At 38.5% G+C, this 17,720-nt stretch overlaps 2 protein-coding genes across 2 annotated transcripts; both read left to right on the forward strand.

The window, feature by feature from the left end:
- Window positions 1-385: 385 nt before the first annotated feature.
- On the forward strand, window positions 386-8,038 carry sfxn5b (sideroflexin 5b). The gene is made up of 14 exons (XM_085904602.1): window positions 386-596; window positions 3,119-3,187; window positions 3,825-3,902; window positions 4,022-4,048; window positions 4,133-4,187; window positions 4,286-4,311; window positions 4,467-4,520; window positions 4,800-4,856; window positions 4,950-5,015; window positions 5,577-5,667; window positions 5,821-5,936; window positions 6,075-6,160; window positions 7,442-7,559; window positions 7,715-8,038. Exons 1-14 carry the CDS (start codon window positions 540-542, stop codon window positions 7,790-7,792), a joined length of 978 nt encoding a protein of 325 aa, XP_085760728.1. The 5' UTR covers window positions 386-539; the 3' UTR covers window positions 7,793-8,038.
- A 1,060-nt stretch (window positions 8,039-9,098) lies between these two features.
- Window positions 9,099-17,458, forward strand: smyd5 (SMYD family member 5). Its single transcript, XM_085906422.1, has 13 exons — window positions 9,099-9,247; window positions 9,793-9,901; window positions 9,975-10,114; window positions 10,445-10,566; window positions 10,643-10,712; window positions 11,482-11,586; window positions 11,661-11,723; window positions 12,105-12,175; window positions 12,257-12,363; window positions 12,971-13,027; window positions 13,123-13,217; window positions 14,030-14,100; window positions 16,315-17,458. Exons 1-13 carry the CDS (start codon window positions 9,155-9,157, stop codon window positions 16,472-16,474), a joined length of 1,263 nt encoding a protein of 420 aa, XP_085762548.1. The 5' UTR covers window positions 9,099-9,154; the 3' UTR covers window positions 16,475-17,458.
- The last annotated feature ends 262 nt before the right edge of the window (window positions 17,459-17,720 follow it).

Here is a 17,720-nt window from a genome sequence, read left to right on the forward strand (position 1 = left end):
GAAGGCCCATATCTATTTTCATTTATTTATTTACATTTATGTATTTACTTTTTATTATATTCATTTTCTTGTGTTTATTTTTTTATATAGTTTGTTGTAAATAGAAATTTCCTAATTATTGATTGTTATGTTTCTCCCGTTTGTTCGTTATTTTTTGTATTCTAATTTAAAAACAAGACTTTATGGAGAAAACAATTCATTTTGTTGCACACACCTGCAAGCAGCATCTAATCATTTTTTTTCCTTTATTATGAGCCACACTGTTTTAAAATCAATTTTATATCCGTCCAGCTCTCCGTCAAATGTTAGCAGATCGTAACAATCGATCAACAGCCTGCTGCCCGTCATCGATCATTTGGGACGCAGTCACGCTTTGTTGCTGCACTAGCCTCGGCAGGTAGTGAAGGACTTCATTTCCCATCTGGCTTTGCGTTTGACAGCAAGGCTTCTTTTTTCCCCAGCGCTACTTTGAACAGCGAGGAGTTGCACTTGAGGACGCGTGCTTGAGGTTCGTTCATGAGGAAAAACAGAAGGCTGTCATGGCGGAGGCTGCGGTTTGTCCTTCTTTTCGTCTCGGGGGGTCGCGCTACGACCAGGTAAGCTGTCTTTATCTTTCTTATCTGATTGTGACATTTGGTTTGAACGTGAGCGAGGGGTGGAGTCCCCGGGCAAGGAAATAAGCAGCTTCATCCTCTGCTCCTCTTTTTCTCGGGATGCTTCTCACTACTCCCACTTTGCCTGCTTGCACTTTTGGATGCAACAACTTTATGTTTTCCATCAAAAGCACGCAAATGAACCCCTCTCCCTTTTTTTTGCATATTGAATTATTATTATTTAATTTTTTTTGTGCTCATGCATGTTGACAAACTAACAAACAAACTCTGCTCTGCACGGATGTTTTGCTGTCCAAACTGCCACAAAATGCCGCCGGAGCACTAATAGGCAAATAGTAATTGTTGTCAAGGAATTACAGTTGTGCCTTGACTGAAGTGAACACAATACCAAAACACTCAAATCATCAACAGTGACCAACCCTGCAACTGTACTAAGGATAAGCAATAGAGACAATACTCGGTCATGAATTTAATATGGCACTGGGTGTGAAAACTTCTGCTTGGAACAAGGTACATTTTTGCCATCCCCAGCTCACATCCTAGATTGATGACCTGCTTCTCACCACTGAATGAAAGCCCATTACTCAATTTTCAATGCTCACAATTGAGTGATTAAACATTTGCATCGGACAAAAGTGACCTTCACGTTTAAAAGCTTACTTTTCTGCTGATTCAGCAGCAGCAAGCCCGTGGGAATTATTTACCTCCTGCTGCACTGAGCAAAGTCCAAAACAGGCACTTCACTTGTCTGGTCTCATTCAATCGCCACAGTGCAGTGCAAGTTGATTCCATTTATCTGTTGTGTGCAGAACATGCATGGAATATTAATGGATCGCTCAATTAACTGATTTGTGTTGAACTGGGTCATCTTGTCTTGAAGTTATTGAGGCAAAATAAGATAAAAACGAAATGGTTAAAAAGAATGAAACGACATATCAAGTTTATAACACTGATTAAAACCTAAAAGCTAAAATAAATTGTTAGCCATAGCTACAAAAGAAGGAAGGTTTGTTGTTTAACAATTTGTGTTTACTTTCCAACACAATCCTTACTGACTTTTTTGTTACACTTGAAAAATACTGTATGTATTAATAAACTAAAACATAATATAAATGTGACCAAAATAAAGTACTTTATGTAAAACAAATTCATGAAAAACTTGCTCTAAGAAGTGCAAAGTAATTAAAACTAATTGAACTAAATACTAAAAGTCAAAATGAAATAAAAACCAACTGATGACAATTCAAATTGCTAGTGCAGAAAACTGAAATGAAAGCCACTGTTTTTGAATAAAGGGTTAGAACAATTTTTAATCAGATTTATTGATTAATGCTCAACAGTATAATTGACAGATCATTCCAATAATTTTTAGTTGCAGCCCTAAAGCAAACATCTCAACTGTGAGGCAGAGTTGCTCACCATACTGCAAGATATTCCATCACATTTCTCACATACTGACCTCACACACGAGACACACAATGGTCATTGAAATCAGGTTGCACAAACTGTTAAATGTTTTACATTATATGTATTTGTTATTGTTGTATGTTTTTTGGGAAACTACAGTAGTTTATAGTCTACAGTTTTTCTTATTTAAAACGAGTTGAATCGCATTAGAATGGCATTTAGTTGAGCGCGTCTCTACCTTTGCCAAGGCTTTCCAATTTATATCTGGGTCATTAGGCGTTACTTTAACTGAGATCAAATTAAAAATACATGAGAGATATTGCTTCATACTTTCTTGCTTCACCACTCCACAAAGTCTGTGTATGCCCAAATCAGGCATGTTGCTTTTTTACTTTCTCACACATCACTGCCAAAAATGAGGCCAGTCCTTGAATCAGCGCTAAATCTCGGTGTACTTTATGTGCGCAGTGCATTGCGCTGCGTCTGCGCAAGCCTTGTTGTGTTTTCCCCAGAGAGCGAGAACTCATGCATAATTAAAGCCGGCTCCTCACATGTACCACGTTCTGTCTCCTTCAGCAGCAACACGGGAGGGCGACCCAGTGAATGCATCACAGTGTTTTTTATTTTATTTTTTTATTTACACTTGAAGCAGCCATGAGGGTCATTGACAGACATTGTCAGGAATGATCATTAAAATGCTGTAAAAGGAGTTTTTTCCGCCCTATTTGCAATGATGGATATCTTCCATGGTGTCCGATTGAAGCTGCCTATTTTTTTGTCCATCTGGTTTGCCAATTGGGCTCTTGGCATTCTTATTGCGTCTGTTCAGACTGTTGGCACTCACACTTGGACTTGGCAAGGACTGACGGGGGACAGTGAAGGCAACACACAGTGAAAGGGTGGTGGTGGTGGGGAGGGGTGCTGGGGTAGACCCACAACACCAAGCTATCTTTTGAAAGGGGCACGCAAACTGTGCTCTAAAGAGGTGAATCGTAGTTTTAATGGAAATGTTGATTGAAGTCTGAATCGTAAGACTTTTGTGGCGTTCGTTATCAAGTCATGCTTTGGGTTGAATTTGAAGTGTGCCTCTGTTCCAGGGTTCCTTTCTTGGCCGCCTGAGACATTTTGTGGACATCATCGATCCAAGCACACTCTTTGTATCAGAGGTAAAGCTGCTTTTATGGCTTCACAATACCCCTGTAAATGATCAATTAAATCATTATTTTGATCATACAACCAGCAATGTGTATGTCTCTATTTGCCTTTTCAAAATATAATGGAAAAAAATCAAATCCACCCATATTATTTGATCACATTCTCGAGCATATCACAGCCTGACGTTGCTGGAGAAGGCGGCATACACCCTGTACTGATTGCAAGCTATATATTCACAAAGAGTCAATTTAAAGTTTTCAAAGAACCCAGCATGCATGTTTTTGGAAGGCAGAAAGAAGCTGGAACATCCACACAAAGCCAATATTTGAACACTGAAACTGTTGGCGGTGAGGCAGACGTAGTGTTCCAATAAAAGATAATGGAACGATTCACACCACAAAGTAATAAGGTTATAAATGTCTATCACTTGATAATGATAAAAATAAAAATACACAGTAAATAACAAGATTTCTTTTCAGAAAACAAGTGGCTTAGAAGTACAGTATGAAAAACAATAAGGTTCAGTGTGACAGTATTTTGTCTCGCTGACTCTTGAGCATCTACTTTGTCTTACATCGGACACAATGAGGCTAAAACTGTCGATGGATGGTGCTCCAAAATGCAAACATTCCCGCCATTTCATTTCAGAAACAACTTCAAGAGAGCATCAAACTCCTGGATGACTTCAAACACGGAACACTTCCACCAGGAATCTCCAACCATCAGGCGAGTCTTTGTTCATGTGAAATTGAGCGAAGATTAGATTTGAATTTACTACAAGTAGAGACAATTATTCCCAATTCATTTAAGATGCCCATGTGTTTCTATTCACCTGCCTTGTGAAGTTATGGGAAGCCCAGAAGGTCAAACAGGTCAGTTCTAAATGGTAAATTCACTCGAGCATTATTGGGCCAATCACATGATGATAATTTCATACTGTCATGATGTCATCTCAGGCCATCATTCATCCTGACACGGGTGACAAGATCTTCATGCCGTTCCGAATGTCAGGTACAAGAAGATGAAGATCTTTCCACAAGTCACGTCGTCCATGTTGTTTTCCTTCTGTTTGCTCAGTCTTGTGTCTTTTTTTTTTTTGGCCTGCACAGGTTACGTACCGTTTGGAACGCCCATTGTAAGTCCCGTGTTGTTGTTTGGTTAATCGTGTGCTTCGCTTAACCGCTAATGTCATTCTCATGCTCATTCTTTTGGCATTGAGGAAGACAAACTTTGGACTTAGTTTGTGCCAAAACAAGCTCTTCTTCTTTGGCTTATGTATTTTTGCTGTAGGTCATCGGCCTTCTTCTGCCCAATCAGACTGTGGTGTCCACCATTATATGGCAGGTAAACAAACTTACATATCATTAAGATTGAAGTCATGTTTCTTATTTCCATGCCGTTCTCTTTTTAAATGTCACCTTTTTGTCTATTGCTTTGTTTCGTCATTGTTGATTTAGAGACGTCCAATAATAACGCCGTTGCTAACTTGGATCGGAAGGGGCAGTGAAATGCATAAGCTCTGTCTGTCTGTCTGTCTGTCTGTCTGTCTGTCTGTCTGTCTGTCTGTCTGTCTGTCTGTCTGTCTGTCTGTCTCCTAACTAACATTATCTTGCTTCCTACCAGTGGCTGAATCAGAGTCACAATGCTTGCGTCAACTACGCCAACCGCAATGCCACAAAGGTAATCAGGCACCACTCAAGAATTGTACTCGTGAAAAGGTTGGAAAATAAATAAACAAAAGAAATCTATGCGCTTTATTGTAATTCTTCACAGCCAACGCCAACGTCCAGATTCCTGCAAGGTTATTTTGGAGCTGTGACCAGTGCAGTGTCTATTGCAGTGAGTCTCTTAATAATAGCATCAAAAACACCATTCACACTATTTTGCAGTTCCTCTGCATATTCACAGTTTGCTATTCATGCATTCAACTTTTGTTGTTGTTTATTTTCTGCGGAACCTTTTAAGGAAAATGCTCCAACTTTGGTGGCCTGTCTTTAATTGTATTGACCTTACTTACATTTACAGTAAAGTACTGTAAAGCCCCCCCCCCTTATTTACTAAGGATAGGGACTGAGGCCAGACACCATTTTTTTTGTGTATAGATACTACAAGAGTCTAATAAAGAAAGCTATTGCTTGACAACGTGAAGTTCCTCCCATCAGTTGAGGTGCCAATCAGATGGCACCAAAAATTCATTTTTATGTCAGGCATGACTTTAGCCCGAGTACAAAAGCAGCAAAGACGTGACTTTTTCTGTGAGGTCAGTTTCCCCAAAACATCAGCAAACAGCCAAATTTGCCAATAATGAACTGTGAATATGCAATGCTTCACTGTATTTCGTTTTATGTTAGATTCATGTACAATGTGATGCGTACAGAAAATATTTTGAATGTTTTGTAGGTGGGACTTAATGTGCTTATTCAGAAGGCCAATAAGCTGAGTCCTGCCACCAGAATGATAATACAGAGATTTGTCCCGTTTCCAGCAGTTGGTACGTTCCTAGCAGAGCCACCTTTAGCATCAGTCAAGGTCTGTGTCTTTTTCACTGCGCCGTCTATTGGCTGACCAACCTTAAATAGAACACTTTATTAGTTTGCACTTTAGATTACGTATTTTAATCTCGGGTTTCACTCTCGATATCCAGCAAGTGCAAATATTTGCAATGTGGCCCTGATGAGACACAACGAGCTGTCAGAAGGCATCGACGTGCTCGACCCCAACGGGAAGGTGGTGGGCTCCTCCAAAATCGCAGCCACCCACGTGAGTGCCAATTGTGAAGGTGGCTGATGACATGAATTATTTCCCGCTCATGTCACTCGGCCGCCATCTGCTCTCCCGACGGAGGGAATTAAATGTGCATTTGAAACGAAGCGTGCGCACAATGCTGTCGTCCCGCAGGCCATCGCAGAGACGGCGTTCACACGTGTGGTCCTCCCCATGCCCATCTTTGTGCTGCCCCCCATCATCATGTCCTACCTCGAGAGGTTGGTACAGAACACAGTTGAGACCTTTATCAGCCGAGGAAACATATTGGGTTAGCTGAGTTCCAAATGGACTCTGAGTGCCTTACTTTGAAGCAAGGAAAAAATGCCCAGCCATTCAGTTGAGAAGGAAAACTGAATAATGTATTGTGAAACAAAACAAATCAACATCATGATAAAAAGGTTTTTTTCGGCTATTAACATACAGGTAAAAGTTAAAGGGAAATGTTATTAGATTAAATTTTAATTAAAAAAAGTAATAAAAACAAAGTGGTACTATCACTTTATTATGACTTTTTCCAATACTTTTTCAAAGTTTTAGTCATGTGCTAAAATAAAACCATGCCTTTTGGAAAATTATTGATTAAACTGAAAACATTTTTAAAAGTTACAATTTTGTCATGTACAAAACGTTTTTGTCAAAGAAAGAGAAAATGTATAAAAATGCATTTTTATTTCTACTCAATGATTCTGTTTAATCATGCGAAGAAATACGCATATGGCCATGAAAACCTGAAAACGTCCATTCCAACATGCCAGAACCTAACAAGGCATGTTTGAACAACATGCTCAGTGGGAGCAGCAGCCTGAGGCCAACGAAGAAATGTTCAAACCCGAAAATCTGGAACAGCAACATCCATGTATGACAGCTGTGCACACAACTTCCACCAGACAATGTTCATCGTTTTAAAATACACGATAACAAGTTGCCTCATACTATATACTGGATGTTTCTTTAGGTCGAGGTCAACCTCCATATTGAGACAAAACTCCAGTGTATTCATTCCAACATATCAGACATCCACGTACTGAAAGCAGTGGAGCTCAAAATATGCAATGAAATGAATAGAAAATAATGGACTGTTGGGAATAAATTATTACAATATTGCAGTAACCTCATTACAATAGGGTTGAAAATCTGCAACAGCGACTGTCAATAACATCGATGGACTGAGATAGTTATACAGTTACGGCACTAAATTCAGTATTATAGACAATGTCAGAGATTTGGATATGCTTACTTCAATTCATTCTATGTATGTGGTTCTTCATCAAGCCTGGCAGTGAGCTGTGCTAATGAATAATAGACCAGGTTGAGTAATTGCACCTTGAGGTGGTTTTGCACGAGAAGATGAAGCTCACGATTCTGCAGTTGTCTCCCCCCCCCCCCCCCCCGCAGTTCCCAAAATAACTGCAGGCTTCTAAGAGATCGATGTGCACATGCAGCCTCACTCACGTTTCTTTTTTTTTTCTTTCTAATAAATGTCTGGTTGTGCATTATAGGCTGGCCTTCCTGCAGAAGAACCGCAGACTGATGCTGCCCATCCACAGCATTGTGTGTCTGCTTACTTTTGGCTTGTCGCTGCCCGTGGCCATCAGCCTCTTCCCGCAGATGTCACAGGTAGAGATTTTATGATTCAAGGTCGCGGGGCTTCAACTTCCAAATCAAACGTACCACGCCTGTCAAGCGCCCTCGCAGTCCACACGCTTCTTATTTTTCTAATTACAATCTCACCTTCAAGTCTCGCTCTGATTTTTTTTTTAACCTCCTCACAGATTGAGGTGTCTCGCCTGGAGCCCGAGATCGCCATGGCAACAGATTGCAAAGTGGTGACCTACAACAAGGGTTTATGACGTGACGGTCCGGGAGAAAACAAGGATGTGATGAGAAAAACATTAACACAGAAACTTATTGCAATCTATATGTATCGAAATATGATCATATGAAATGCATTTTATTGAAATCATGTGATATGTTGTAAATAGGCCACATTAATAGTTTAAACATGCAATAACACTATTTGCCACAAGAGAGCATTAAAAACTTGCATTGCTAAAAATGTTTTAAATTGTGTTTCCTAATAAAATATAATGATAATAGTGATGTATTTCTATATGTTTTTAAATTTAGTAATGATATTTGAAAATGTTTTCCTATGAATACAATTTATAAAATAATTATAAATTATCTGTACAGTTTTACGTACATTACGTATATCATTTTACAGAATTGCCATATAGCAGTTGTCATCCTTTATGAACTGGTTCAAAAACATCTCCCGGGCCTTGGCACTTTGACTTGAGTAATGTTCCAATATTTTCATAATTAAAAACCTGACACGATTCACAATTGCTGCTGAATTTAAATGTTTAAGTAAATGGCACCTAACTCTAATATTACCATTAATGTATTTTGTCAATTGACATTCAATATGGTGCATATTTTCATGCATTACTTAATACTCCTCAATAATTGTTAATTTATTGAAATTATTTGTTGCTTGTTTGTCTATCACTGGGTGTGTTATTTTATTTTTGTTTTTACACGTTTTTGTCATATTACAGGGTAATGTTGCTCTCTAACTTTAAAAGCACTGTACTAAATATTAGTGCAATGAAAGTCTGTTCTATGTGGATGTAAAAATGTCTGTCTGATTTAAAATTGCCTGAAATAACTGATACAGTATTTTGACAACAACACTGCGAAACAGTCATTTCTTCATTATTTTGTAGTCATTTGTACGGTTTGCATTCCTAATAATTAATTTTGCACACAATTTTTAGACCAATCTTAGATCACTAAATGACATGAAATTATTGTTCTTAAATATGTTTGTAAAATTTACACTAAAACTTCACTGGCTGCAAAATGCATGGTCTAAATAAATATACTTAATCTATTTCTGTGCATAAGTGTCATTATTTTTGTATTTCTTTTATCATGAACCAAACCCAAACCAATCTTGATTGTGTATTACAGTGGTTTTAATAGTGGGGTAAAACGACCACTTCCTTTTAAATATAATTAATTGCTTTTGATTTTATTTTCCTTTATTTAAACACAGTTTTGATGTTCAATGTTAAAGTTGCTTTTAAAAAATATTACATGCGACAGTTAACATAGTGGTCTTTAGGGGGCGCTTCACATACTCACAGCAGAGTAGTGGCACGCGCATGTGCAAGTGAGTATCCTCGAGGTGAAAGTTCGTTGCCAAGATGGCTGCCCCCTTAGATGACATGTTTTCCTTCTGCATGGATCCCAGTAAAGTTGCCGGCGCCGTGGAAGTGCGATTTATTGACAACATCAAGGTTGGTCTGTTGACATATTTGGGTAATTTTTATGCTGGAATGAGAAAAGAAGGTAAAAAAGAAAATCGGCTTGACTCACCGCTTTTCAACCCAATTCGCATGCTACATATATGTATATTTGCCTTCCTATCTGCACGACATCCATGCAGTTTGTTTATACGTGCCTAAAAATTGAAGGTAAACGCTATTCATATTATTGTGCGGTTTTCCACGTTTCAGCTGTAACATAAGCAATTTTGATTGACATCCAGCAGACAATCAGTTCAAACGCATCAGAAACTCCCATTAGATTATATTTATAGTGTGGCATTTTCAAACTTAATAAGAGTCAATCTTATAGTCGCCATATTAATACTAGAAATACTCCAATACCATACATGTTTTGGGGTATGTGAGATAATTAAAGACTAATTTGTCCATAGGTGTGAATGTGACTGATTGTTTGTCTATATTGGCCCTGTGACTGGTGTACGATAGAAAATTAATGGATTTGTTAAATTCTGGCTGCATTGAGTTTAACTGTTGCTTCTAACATATGCTTAAAGGGGAAAGGTCTGTTTGCAAAGAGGGGCATCAAGAAGGGTGAGGTCATTTTCATTGAGCGCCCGCTTGTCTGTGCCCAGTTCCTGTGGAATGCTTTGTATAAATATAAAGGTGAGACTCAGTTTGAGCGGATTTAAATAATTTGATGTCTCATGATTGACGTTTGAATTGTTTTTTTTAACAGCATGTGATTACTGTTTACGAGCCCTGGAGACGGCGGAGGAGAACGCTCGGAGACTGGCGGGCAATCCAGACCTCAGGCTTCCTTATCCGGAACTCTGTCCCGTTCGACCACAACTCCACCAAGCCTGCCCTCAGTGTCAGGTCGGTTTGCACAGGATGTCACTGTCGAGGAACTTAAAGTTTGGAAAATTTGGAACTTGACCAAGATTTTCTAGACTAAATGTCCGAAAATTAGTCGCCAGGCTTAATTTAATTCCAGCCATCGTTTAAGGATGAACTTTATTGCTGTTGTTTGATTACGGTCATCTGCTACTTGTGTTTTTGTTCCATTGCTGTTGCCTCAAATCACTTGTTGAGGTTACCTGTGAAAAAGTCTGCTCAAATTACTCCACTGCGAAAAGCCCTCGAAGCTCGTATGTTCCTATGCATTTAATGAATATATAATAAGATGTGACCAACCTCCACCCGCAGGTAATTTACTGTAGTGCTGATTGTCGCCAAGCCGCGGCGGATCAGTACCACCGAGCGCTGTGTCTCGGGTTGTCTGATGAAGATCCAGAACACCCCGTCAACAAGCTTAAAGACGCCTGGAGGTGATTGGGATGATTCCAGTTAAGTCTAAAGATGTCCTTGTGGATTTTATAGTAAATGTTCCTCTGTTCTCCACAGGACCATGCACTATCCTCCAGAGACCTCCAGCATCACACTTCTGGCCAGAATGGTGGCAACTGTTAAACAAGTGGGATTTATTTATTTATTTATTTAATAATGTTGTATCTGCATGCTTCCATCCCAGGCCTCTTTCACAGGGAGGTCTGGCAACCTTAAAGGTGTGAAAGAAGAGACAGCGTGTTTCTGCCTTTTGTAGACAATCTACTGAAGGCATGCCGCAGTCAGATAATTAATTGCATGACATCACCACAAGAGTCATGTACGGTCTACAAAATACACATGCTTACTTTCTACACATCAAATGAACAATAAGTGAGTGTTGGATGTTCTCTACACTTTTTGCAGCTTCCTGCTGTATGCTTTCACACCGGCTGGATATTGCACACACTAGCACAAAATAAGTTAGTTCCTGTGAAAGAGACAATGACGAGCTTCCATTAATTATTCATAGTAAATGAAGACAAAAAAAGATGTGACGGATACAGTTAAGTGCATTTCATTGAAACTTTATGATACGTAATACAGTCAGTGTACTCTTTTTATTTACATGACAAATACATTTTAACTTGGATTGCATTAATAACCACTTAACATCAGAAAAGGCGATGAATCATTAACACACGTTATACGGTGTGATTTCTGAATTAATGCATTGGTATTAGTATTAGCAGTAGTAGTAATATTAATATTAGTATTATATGATCAAATTATTCTCCCTCCATCCTCCCATTCATCTATCTGTCCGTCCGTCCTTCTGCCCATCCGTCTATTCATTAATCTACCCACCATTATTTTGTGAATCACTGCTCAAACTGTGTTGTGAATTTGCATTCCAGGCCAAAGACAAAGCACACTGGCAGAAGCTGTTCTCGTACTTCTGCAGCCGCACAGCCAATGAGGAAGACGAGCTGGCCCACAAGCTCCTGGGGGAGAAATTCAGGGTAAATATTCCTCAGCTAGGATAAATACATTGTAGAAATGTTCCATATCTTGCAGCTAACCAGTTTGTTTTTAGGGTCAGCTGGCGGTGTTACAGAATCTTTTCAAAGAGGCGCTGTACGATGATGAGCTAAGTCGGGTAAATGCACATATTTACACTTAAACCTCATCACAAATGATCATAAATCACATTTTGACTGAAAAGTCCAGTTTGCAAATTTGATGAGGCAGTTTTATATTGTTTAGATCAAATGTTTTGCTGGTAATATGATCTTAGTTCCGCCCCTTTTTGGAATGAAATGGTCCCCCCCAAGTAAAATCACCACAGACTTCCAGCTTGATCAATAATAGATAAAAGAAATAATAAACATTTGACATGACTAGATTCCTAAACTGGGGTTAGAGCTTTTACTGCAGCTTTTGTATTAGGTGTGTACCTAATGATATGACCAGTGTGTGTACCATTCTTCGTAAAGCTCCACAGATGCATGATTGAATTGCATTATTGTTTGTGTTTCAGTGGTTTGTTCCCGAAGGTTTCCGTTCGCTTTTTGCTTTGATCGGAACTAATGGACAAGGCATCGGCACAAGGTCAGCTCTTCTTTATTTATCTTGTGTTACACACATCGCCTTGTCCCTGTCATGATGGTCTTGTGCTCTTTGTGCCGTCAGCTCTCTGAGTCAGTGGGTTCATGCCTGTGATGCAGTTGAGCTTCCCACCCAGCAGAGGGCGCAGTTGGACTCCTTTATCGATCAGCTGTACAAAGATATTGAGCGAGGTGACAGTTCAGCTCTTTGGCTGGATTTAACTGCAGACACAATTCTGAGGGAAATGCGTCACAGCGGCGTAAATAGAATACCGCGCATCGAATGAATCAGATGTCTTCCAATGGCTATCTGTCTCGTATACGTTATTGGACATCTGCCTTTGGGAGTGCAGTGTCAAAGCACAGATCAAAGATACTCGTCAATACAAGCCTGAAATTACCGGAATACATCAATTTCAGTATGCACAGCTCGCGTTGAACCAAACAACACAAATAAATTCATTCATAAAACACTGGTCATAAAAAGAAACTGTGGACAATTAACGATGCTCTGTTTTGGTGGTGAGCCAAGTTGATCCAAAGAAAAACGGTTTCAAAGCTTGTTTGGTATCAAGAGAAACAAAATAGATATGAAGAGGGGGGGAACCCCCCCCCCAACTCATGTTATTGTCATTTTCTTTGTTTTTTAAGTAGTGGGGGGGGGCAGGGTATGATTGAAATTGTGAATTTTGTTTTCATTAACAGAAGAGAGAGAGATGTTATTTTAAAGAATGGTGAATTGGCAACTTGGAACCACACCTCCATTAATGCCTTCTTGTTTCTCTTCCTTTCTCTGTAGAAACCGGAGACTTTCTGAACAATGAAGGCTCGGGACTCTTTTTGCTGCAAAGTTCATGTAAGCTAGCATGACTTTCATGTTTCTCAAAGCAAGCACAAGAGCAAATAATGTTATTAGGGTATTTATTTTTATTTTTTTTCCCCTCTCTTCAGGCAATCACAGCTGCATGCCCAATGCCGAGGCTTCCTTCCCCGACAACAACTTCCTGCTTCACCTCAGTGCCCTTGGTGACATCGATCCAGGCCAGGTCAGCTGATGCATGGGGCGGGGTTCAAGGGTCAGGGGTCATACACGCAGCGCTAGAGGGCAGATACTTTGTCAAACGCGGGTCCAAGCCATGTAGCAAAGTCCTCACACCACACACTTGCAATTTGTTTTGACTAAGAATCAGATTTTTTTTCACCATATTCTAAGTTAAAAATATATATTTTTTTCTATTTAGTATATTTTTAATATTCCAGTCAAAGTATGAATTTAAGTTTTCCTTTTCTTCATTCTTGATACGTTCTGACTCTTTTTGGGGAAATATACAATACTTGTCTTGAACATTTTTCAAAGACGTCTTAATTCTAAAAAAGATTTCTTTAAAAAAAATAACCATTTTGTTTTCTTTTTGAAACCTTGGTGATGTGACATAAGTATACGCAATATCAAAAGTATTATTAACCATATTACAACTTTTTTCTTGAAAATATGATTCTATTCTCGTAATATTGCATCTTTTTACCAAAAACTACTGGCTTTCATTTTGTGTTTCTACTTTCTTCTAATATTATATTTTTACGAAAAAGACAAACAAAAATCTGATGCTTGATTATGAATCAACTATATTCTTGAAATGATACAACTTTTTCAACTTTTGTTTTCTTAAAATTGCAGTTATTCATAAAAATCCAAGTTACTTTTCTGATTTAAAAAAATACAACTATACTAGTTGGCATACGATTTTTTTGCTGAACTTTTTCTTAAAGTTACTAATGCATTTCCAATCAATTAGCTGCACATGAAATTTGTCGCTTTGGAATCTTTGTTTTTCAATTACTTGTTTGTCATCTCCAGGAGATTTGCATCAGTTACTTGGACTGCTGCCAAAGGGACAGAAGCCGTCACAGCAGACACAAAATTCTGAGGTGGGCTGCTCCAAATCGCTCCTACCTTCTCCCCTTGAATCTCATGAACGCGCCAATAAGCTACGTGGATCGATGAGAAGCCGTCCGGCCGGCCAATAATGGGCTGTCCCGTGGCAGACATGCTGGGGCTTTGGCAGTTTAGCTTTTAGTTTATTGATCTATCCAAAACCGTCTTTGAATTTCATCACCATGCTCAGGTGGAACTTTTGGAGGGACTGCTCCTTTATTATTTTGCTTCTGTGCTAACTGATTCTCTTCTTAATTTCACAAGGTACAGTTATACAACACAGTGGATCCAATGTAATATTACAGCCTTTCCTTGGGGTTCTACATATACTAAAGTAATGTCAATATGAAAAGTTTTACATTGATTTATGAAAAACAACAACAACGACAACAACTAACTTGATCAAAGCCAAATATCAGATTGCTACAGACATTTGTTGGTGGGGGTGGTTAGTCGCACTGAATTCCTGTCAAAGGACCGATTGGTGGTTTACTGATGATGTGGTGGTCCGATTGGAAAAGTTCTTTTTGCTCTACAGACTAGTAAAATGTGGCCACTGGATACTTGATTACCTCCCTGACTAAGGCTTTTCTCTCTCGATCGCTTATTTGGAACGCTAGTGAGCTTTAGGATGACCTCTGATGAATTCTGTTTTGGAAGGGAATAGCTTATTCCTTTGACTTGTTCTTCCATCAACTTATCTATTTGCAAACGTTTTTGGCATGGACAGTTGGAAGGTTCAATTGTCCGTTTTTTTTGTTTCTCTCGCTGCGAAAAAAATCAATGGCTATGCGTCAGTATTATTTTATTTTTTTTCACGGGAGGGTGCTCTAAATTAGCCTCTGTATGAGAAGCTAAAAACTACAATCCAACTAGTGTGATTGGGAAACCTATTTGTATTACTTTTGAAAATGAAGCAAATACAGTATTTGGTAAACATGAGTTGTTTTTTTATTTATTTTTTATCTCACTGCATAGTAGAACCGTCACATCCTTCACAAACCACATTTGAGCTGCTTAGAATTAACGCTCCAAAATAATTGGTCGTAGCTTATCGTTTGGTAAGTCTGAGTTTGCAATCACTTCTGGGATTTGTAGTTTGTGTCATCAGTGATTTACATCTTGTCATTAAACATTATACATGTTAGGACAGGAGGAACACGCTATGTGGCGGTCACAGGTATGTTTGAATGTGTCACTTTAAACACGCAGGTATTGTTTTTGTTTTTATCACGTACAGGTACATTATTGCTACTTTGGTGGTGCTATTGCTGACACCCAGTTTCGATGTTAGTGTCATTAACACTTGCATCTCATGATGTGCTCAAAGTCACACCTCTTTTTCGTGTCAAATGTAAATGAAGTGTAGCTGAGAAGAAAAAAGATCCGGTTGTTCAAGTTTCTTTTAACTTTGATGGCCTCGTTCCACACCATCAAACGGTCATCTGTCCTGGTATGTAATTCAATGTATGATACAGCTGACATGTTTTTATCTATAGTATTTTTTTTTTTTCTAAGAACATATTTAAATAATCTGTCAAATATTAGTGAGGATTTTCAGTATTATCAGTGACCATAGTCTAGAGCCACACCAGCGATGGACATCTGGTGGCCAGTGAGCCGCATGCAGTTTTTTTTTTCCCCCCGACAAACCCAAGTACATCATTTAAAAAAAAAAAAAAGCTCATAAACATTTGCTGTATGTTTTCCACAAATATTTGGGAAATAATGGGGAGAAACATCCAGAGAAAAATCCAAAATATAAACAAACAAACGGAGACTATGCTGGTGATAACTGTAGTCTAAAGTTGTTATATCACCAACCACCACTAGATGGCCGACATAGTATCTTAGATACGCTTGCACTGAGTCTTGTTTACTATCATATACTACAATACGAGTAGTTTGAATATTCTTTGTAGATTTGGAGTAATATGCAGGGCAAACATATTACCTCAATAACATTCCAATTTGCAGTTGATTTTTGTGGCCTCCCCAGTAGCAACTTCGAAGACCCGTTCAGCATTTCAGTTGCCCATACCTGGTCAACAGATACCAGTACACACTGATTCAATTTCACCATTCCTGTCTGACATATGATACCATCTTGTTGAGGTGACAAAACTTTCAGTCTGAAATGTATGCTCTTCCGGGAATGGCAGTATGCATCTGCAGTCATTGACTACCAAGTTGTGTTTCGCCCACAGGGAGAACTACATGTTCGTCTGCTCGTGTGTCAAATGCATCTTCCAGATAGAAGAGCCGGATGTGACGTCAGAGGAGGAAGAGGATGATGAAGAAGAAGAAGCAGAGGCTGAAGGTGAAACAGAGGGTGATGATTTGGAAGATGAGATGACAGACGTGTGATTAAAAAAAAGGCGAAAGACCAGATTGTCGTCATCCTCTTGACATGCAACCTCATCTATCCTCTAGCTCGGTGCGAACATCAAGAAACACAATTTTTCACTGTTCTTTTTTCGCTAGGTGGAATGGATCATGGTTAATTTTCAATGTTTGTTTCATGCAACTTAAAATAACACATTGAAGCTCATAAGCAAAATGGAGGCTCAATGTAGCTGAGCAATGCTGCCATTCGTGCTTGGGAACAGAAAAATCCACTCATTATTTTTAGCACTGTGATGTCAAACTCATTATGTGTATTTACTGTATGTTAAAATGATGCTACAGAAGGAATATGAGGGCCGCACTTGAAAGGAAAAAAACAATAAAGCAATACATTTGTGACTACAATAACGTATGTTTACAATAGTTTGCAATGTACAAGTTTGCAGGACTATGTTAAAATTTCTTGTTAGAATTAAAAAAAATATATATTTTTGTTGTAAAAATATATCATGTGAAAACATCATATTAAACTTTAAATTGCAACTTTTTACAATTTCCCCCTTGAAATGTTATTTCTTTAGAAGGTTGTTTATTTTTAATGCAATGTTTTAAAACAGACAAGCCAATCATGAAATGTTTTCTCTCACTGCTGCAGCTTTTTTTTCTTGAAAAACAATGGACTGAATGTTGTGGTCCACAAAACTAATCATTTACTTTTTGTCAGAAATTTGAAACATCAGTTGTCAGTATGGTTTTCTTGAACTTTATTCTCTATTCTTCTCTCATAAATAAACTAACTTCAAAATAATTCTCTTATGTAGTAATATCGCAACCTTTGGTGTAAAATGTCATTTGAAAAATTTGTAATTTCACTTAAAAATCATTCTTTATTCCTGTGATATCACCAAATGCTCAAGAAAATGATTTCAGTTTCCACCAAAATACAACCTTTTGGAATTTTATCAGCTTCTATTGTGTAAAGCAGCTATGCCGTTGCAAAAAATACATGGTGTAATAATAATGATAGGAATAAAACTTAATTCTCTGAATAGATATAGCAGCGTACTTGCTGTAGGAAATGTGGAATGTTTGTTTTCTGCTTATCAGTGTCGTCCTAATACGCCTACGTATCGTGGCGTCTCTGTAAATGCTTAGCCATGGAAACGGGCCAGCATACGTGACTCATCGTCACAGGCTTTTTGTGTCATTCTAGTGTACACTTAGTCTGGAGTGTCATTCAGAGAGATGTTACGATGGCGCTCAAGTT

This window comes from Syngnathus leptorhynchus, chromosome 2 (genome assembly GCF_054491065.1).
Source record: "Syngnathus leptorhynchus isolate UIUO chromosome 2, UIUO_Slep, whole genome shotgun sequence".
NCBI lineage: Eukaryota > Metazoa > Chordata > Actinopteri > Syngnathiformes > Syngnathidae > Syngnathus > Syngnathus leptorhynchus.

What these genes read in the sequence shown, in the direction of transcription:
- sfxn5b (XM_085904602.1), top strand. Translation starts at nt 540, where the DNA reads ATGGCGGAGGCTGCGGTTTGTCCTTCTTTTCGTCTCGGGGGGTCGCGC. An exon ending in CATGCCGTTCCGAATGTCAG is followed by an intron (nt 4,188 to 4,285) that starts GTACAAGAAGAT and finishes TGGCCTGCACAG; the next exon opens with GTTACGTACCGTTTGGAACG. An exon ending in CCAACCGCAATGCCACAAAG is followed by an intron (nt 4,857 to 4,949) that starts GTAATCAGGCAC and finishes AATTCTTCACAG; the next exon opens with CCAACGCCAACGTCCAGATT.
- smyd5 (XM_085906422.1), top strand. Translation starts at nt 9,155, where the DNA reads ATGGCTGCCCCCTTAGATGACATGTTTTCCTTCTGCATGGATCCCAGT. An exon ending in TGGTGGCAACTGTTAAACAA is followed by an intron (nt 10,713 to 11,481) that starts GTGGGATTTATT and finishes TTTGCATTCCAG; the next exon opens with GCCAAAGACAAAGCACACTG. An exon ending in GTGACATCGATCCAGGCCAG is followed by an intron (nt 13,218 to 14,029) that starts GTCAGCTGATGC and finishes TGTCATCTCCAG; the next exon opens with GAGATTTGCATCAGTTACTT.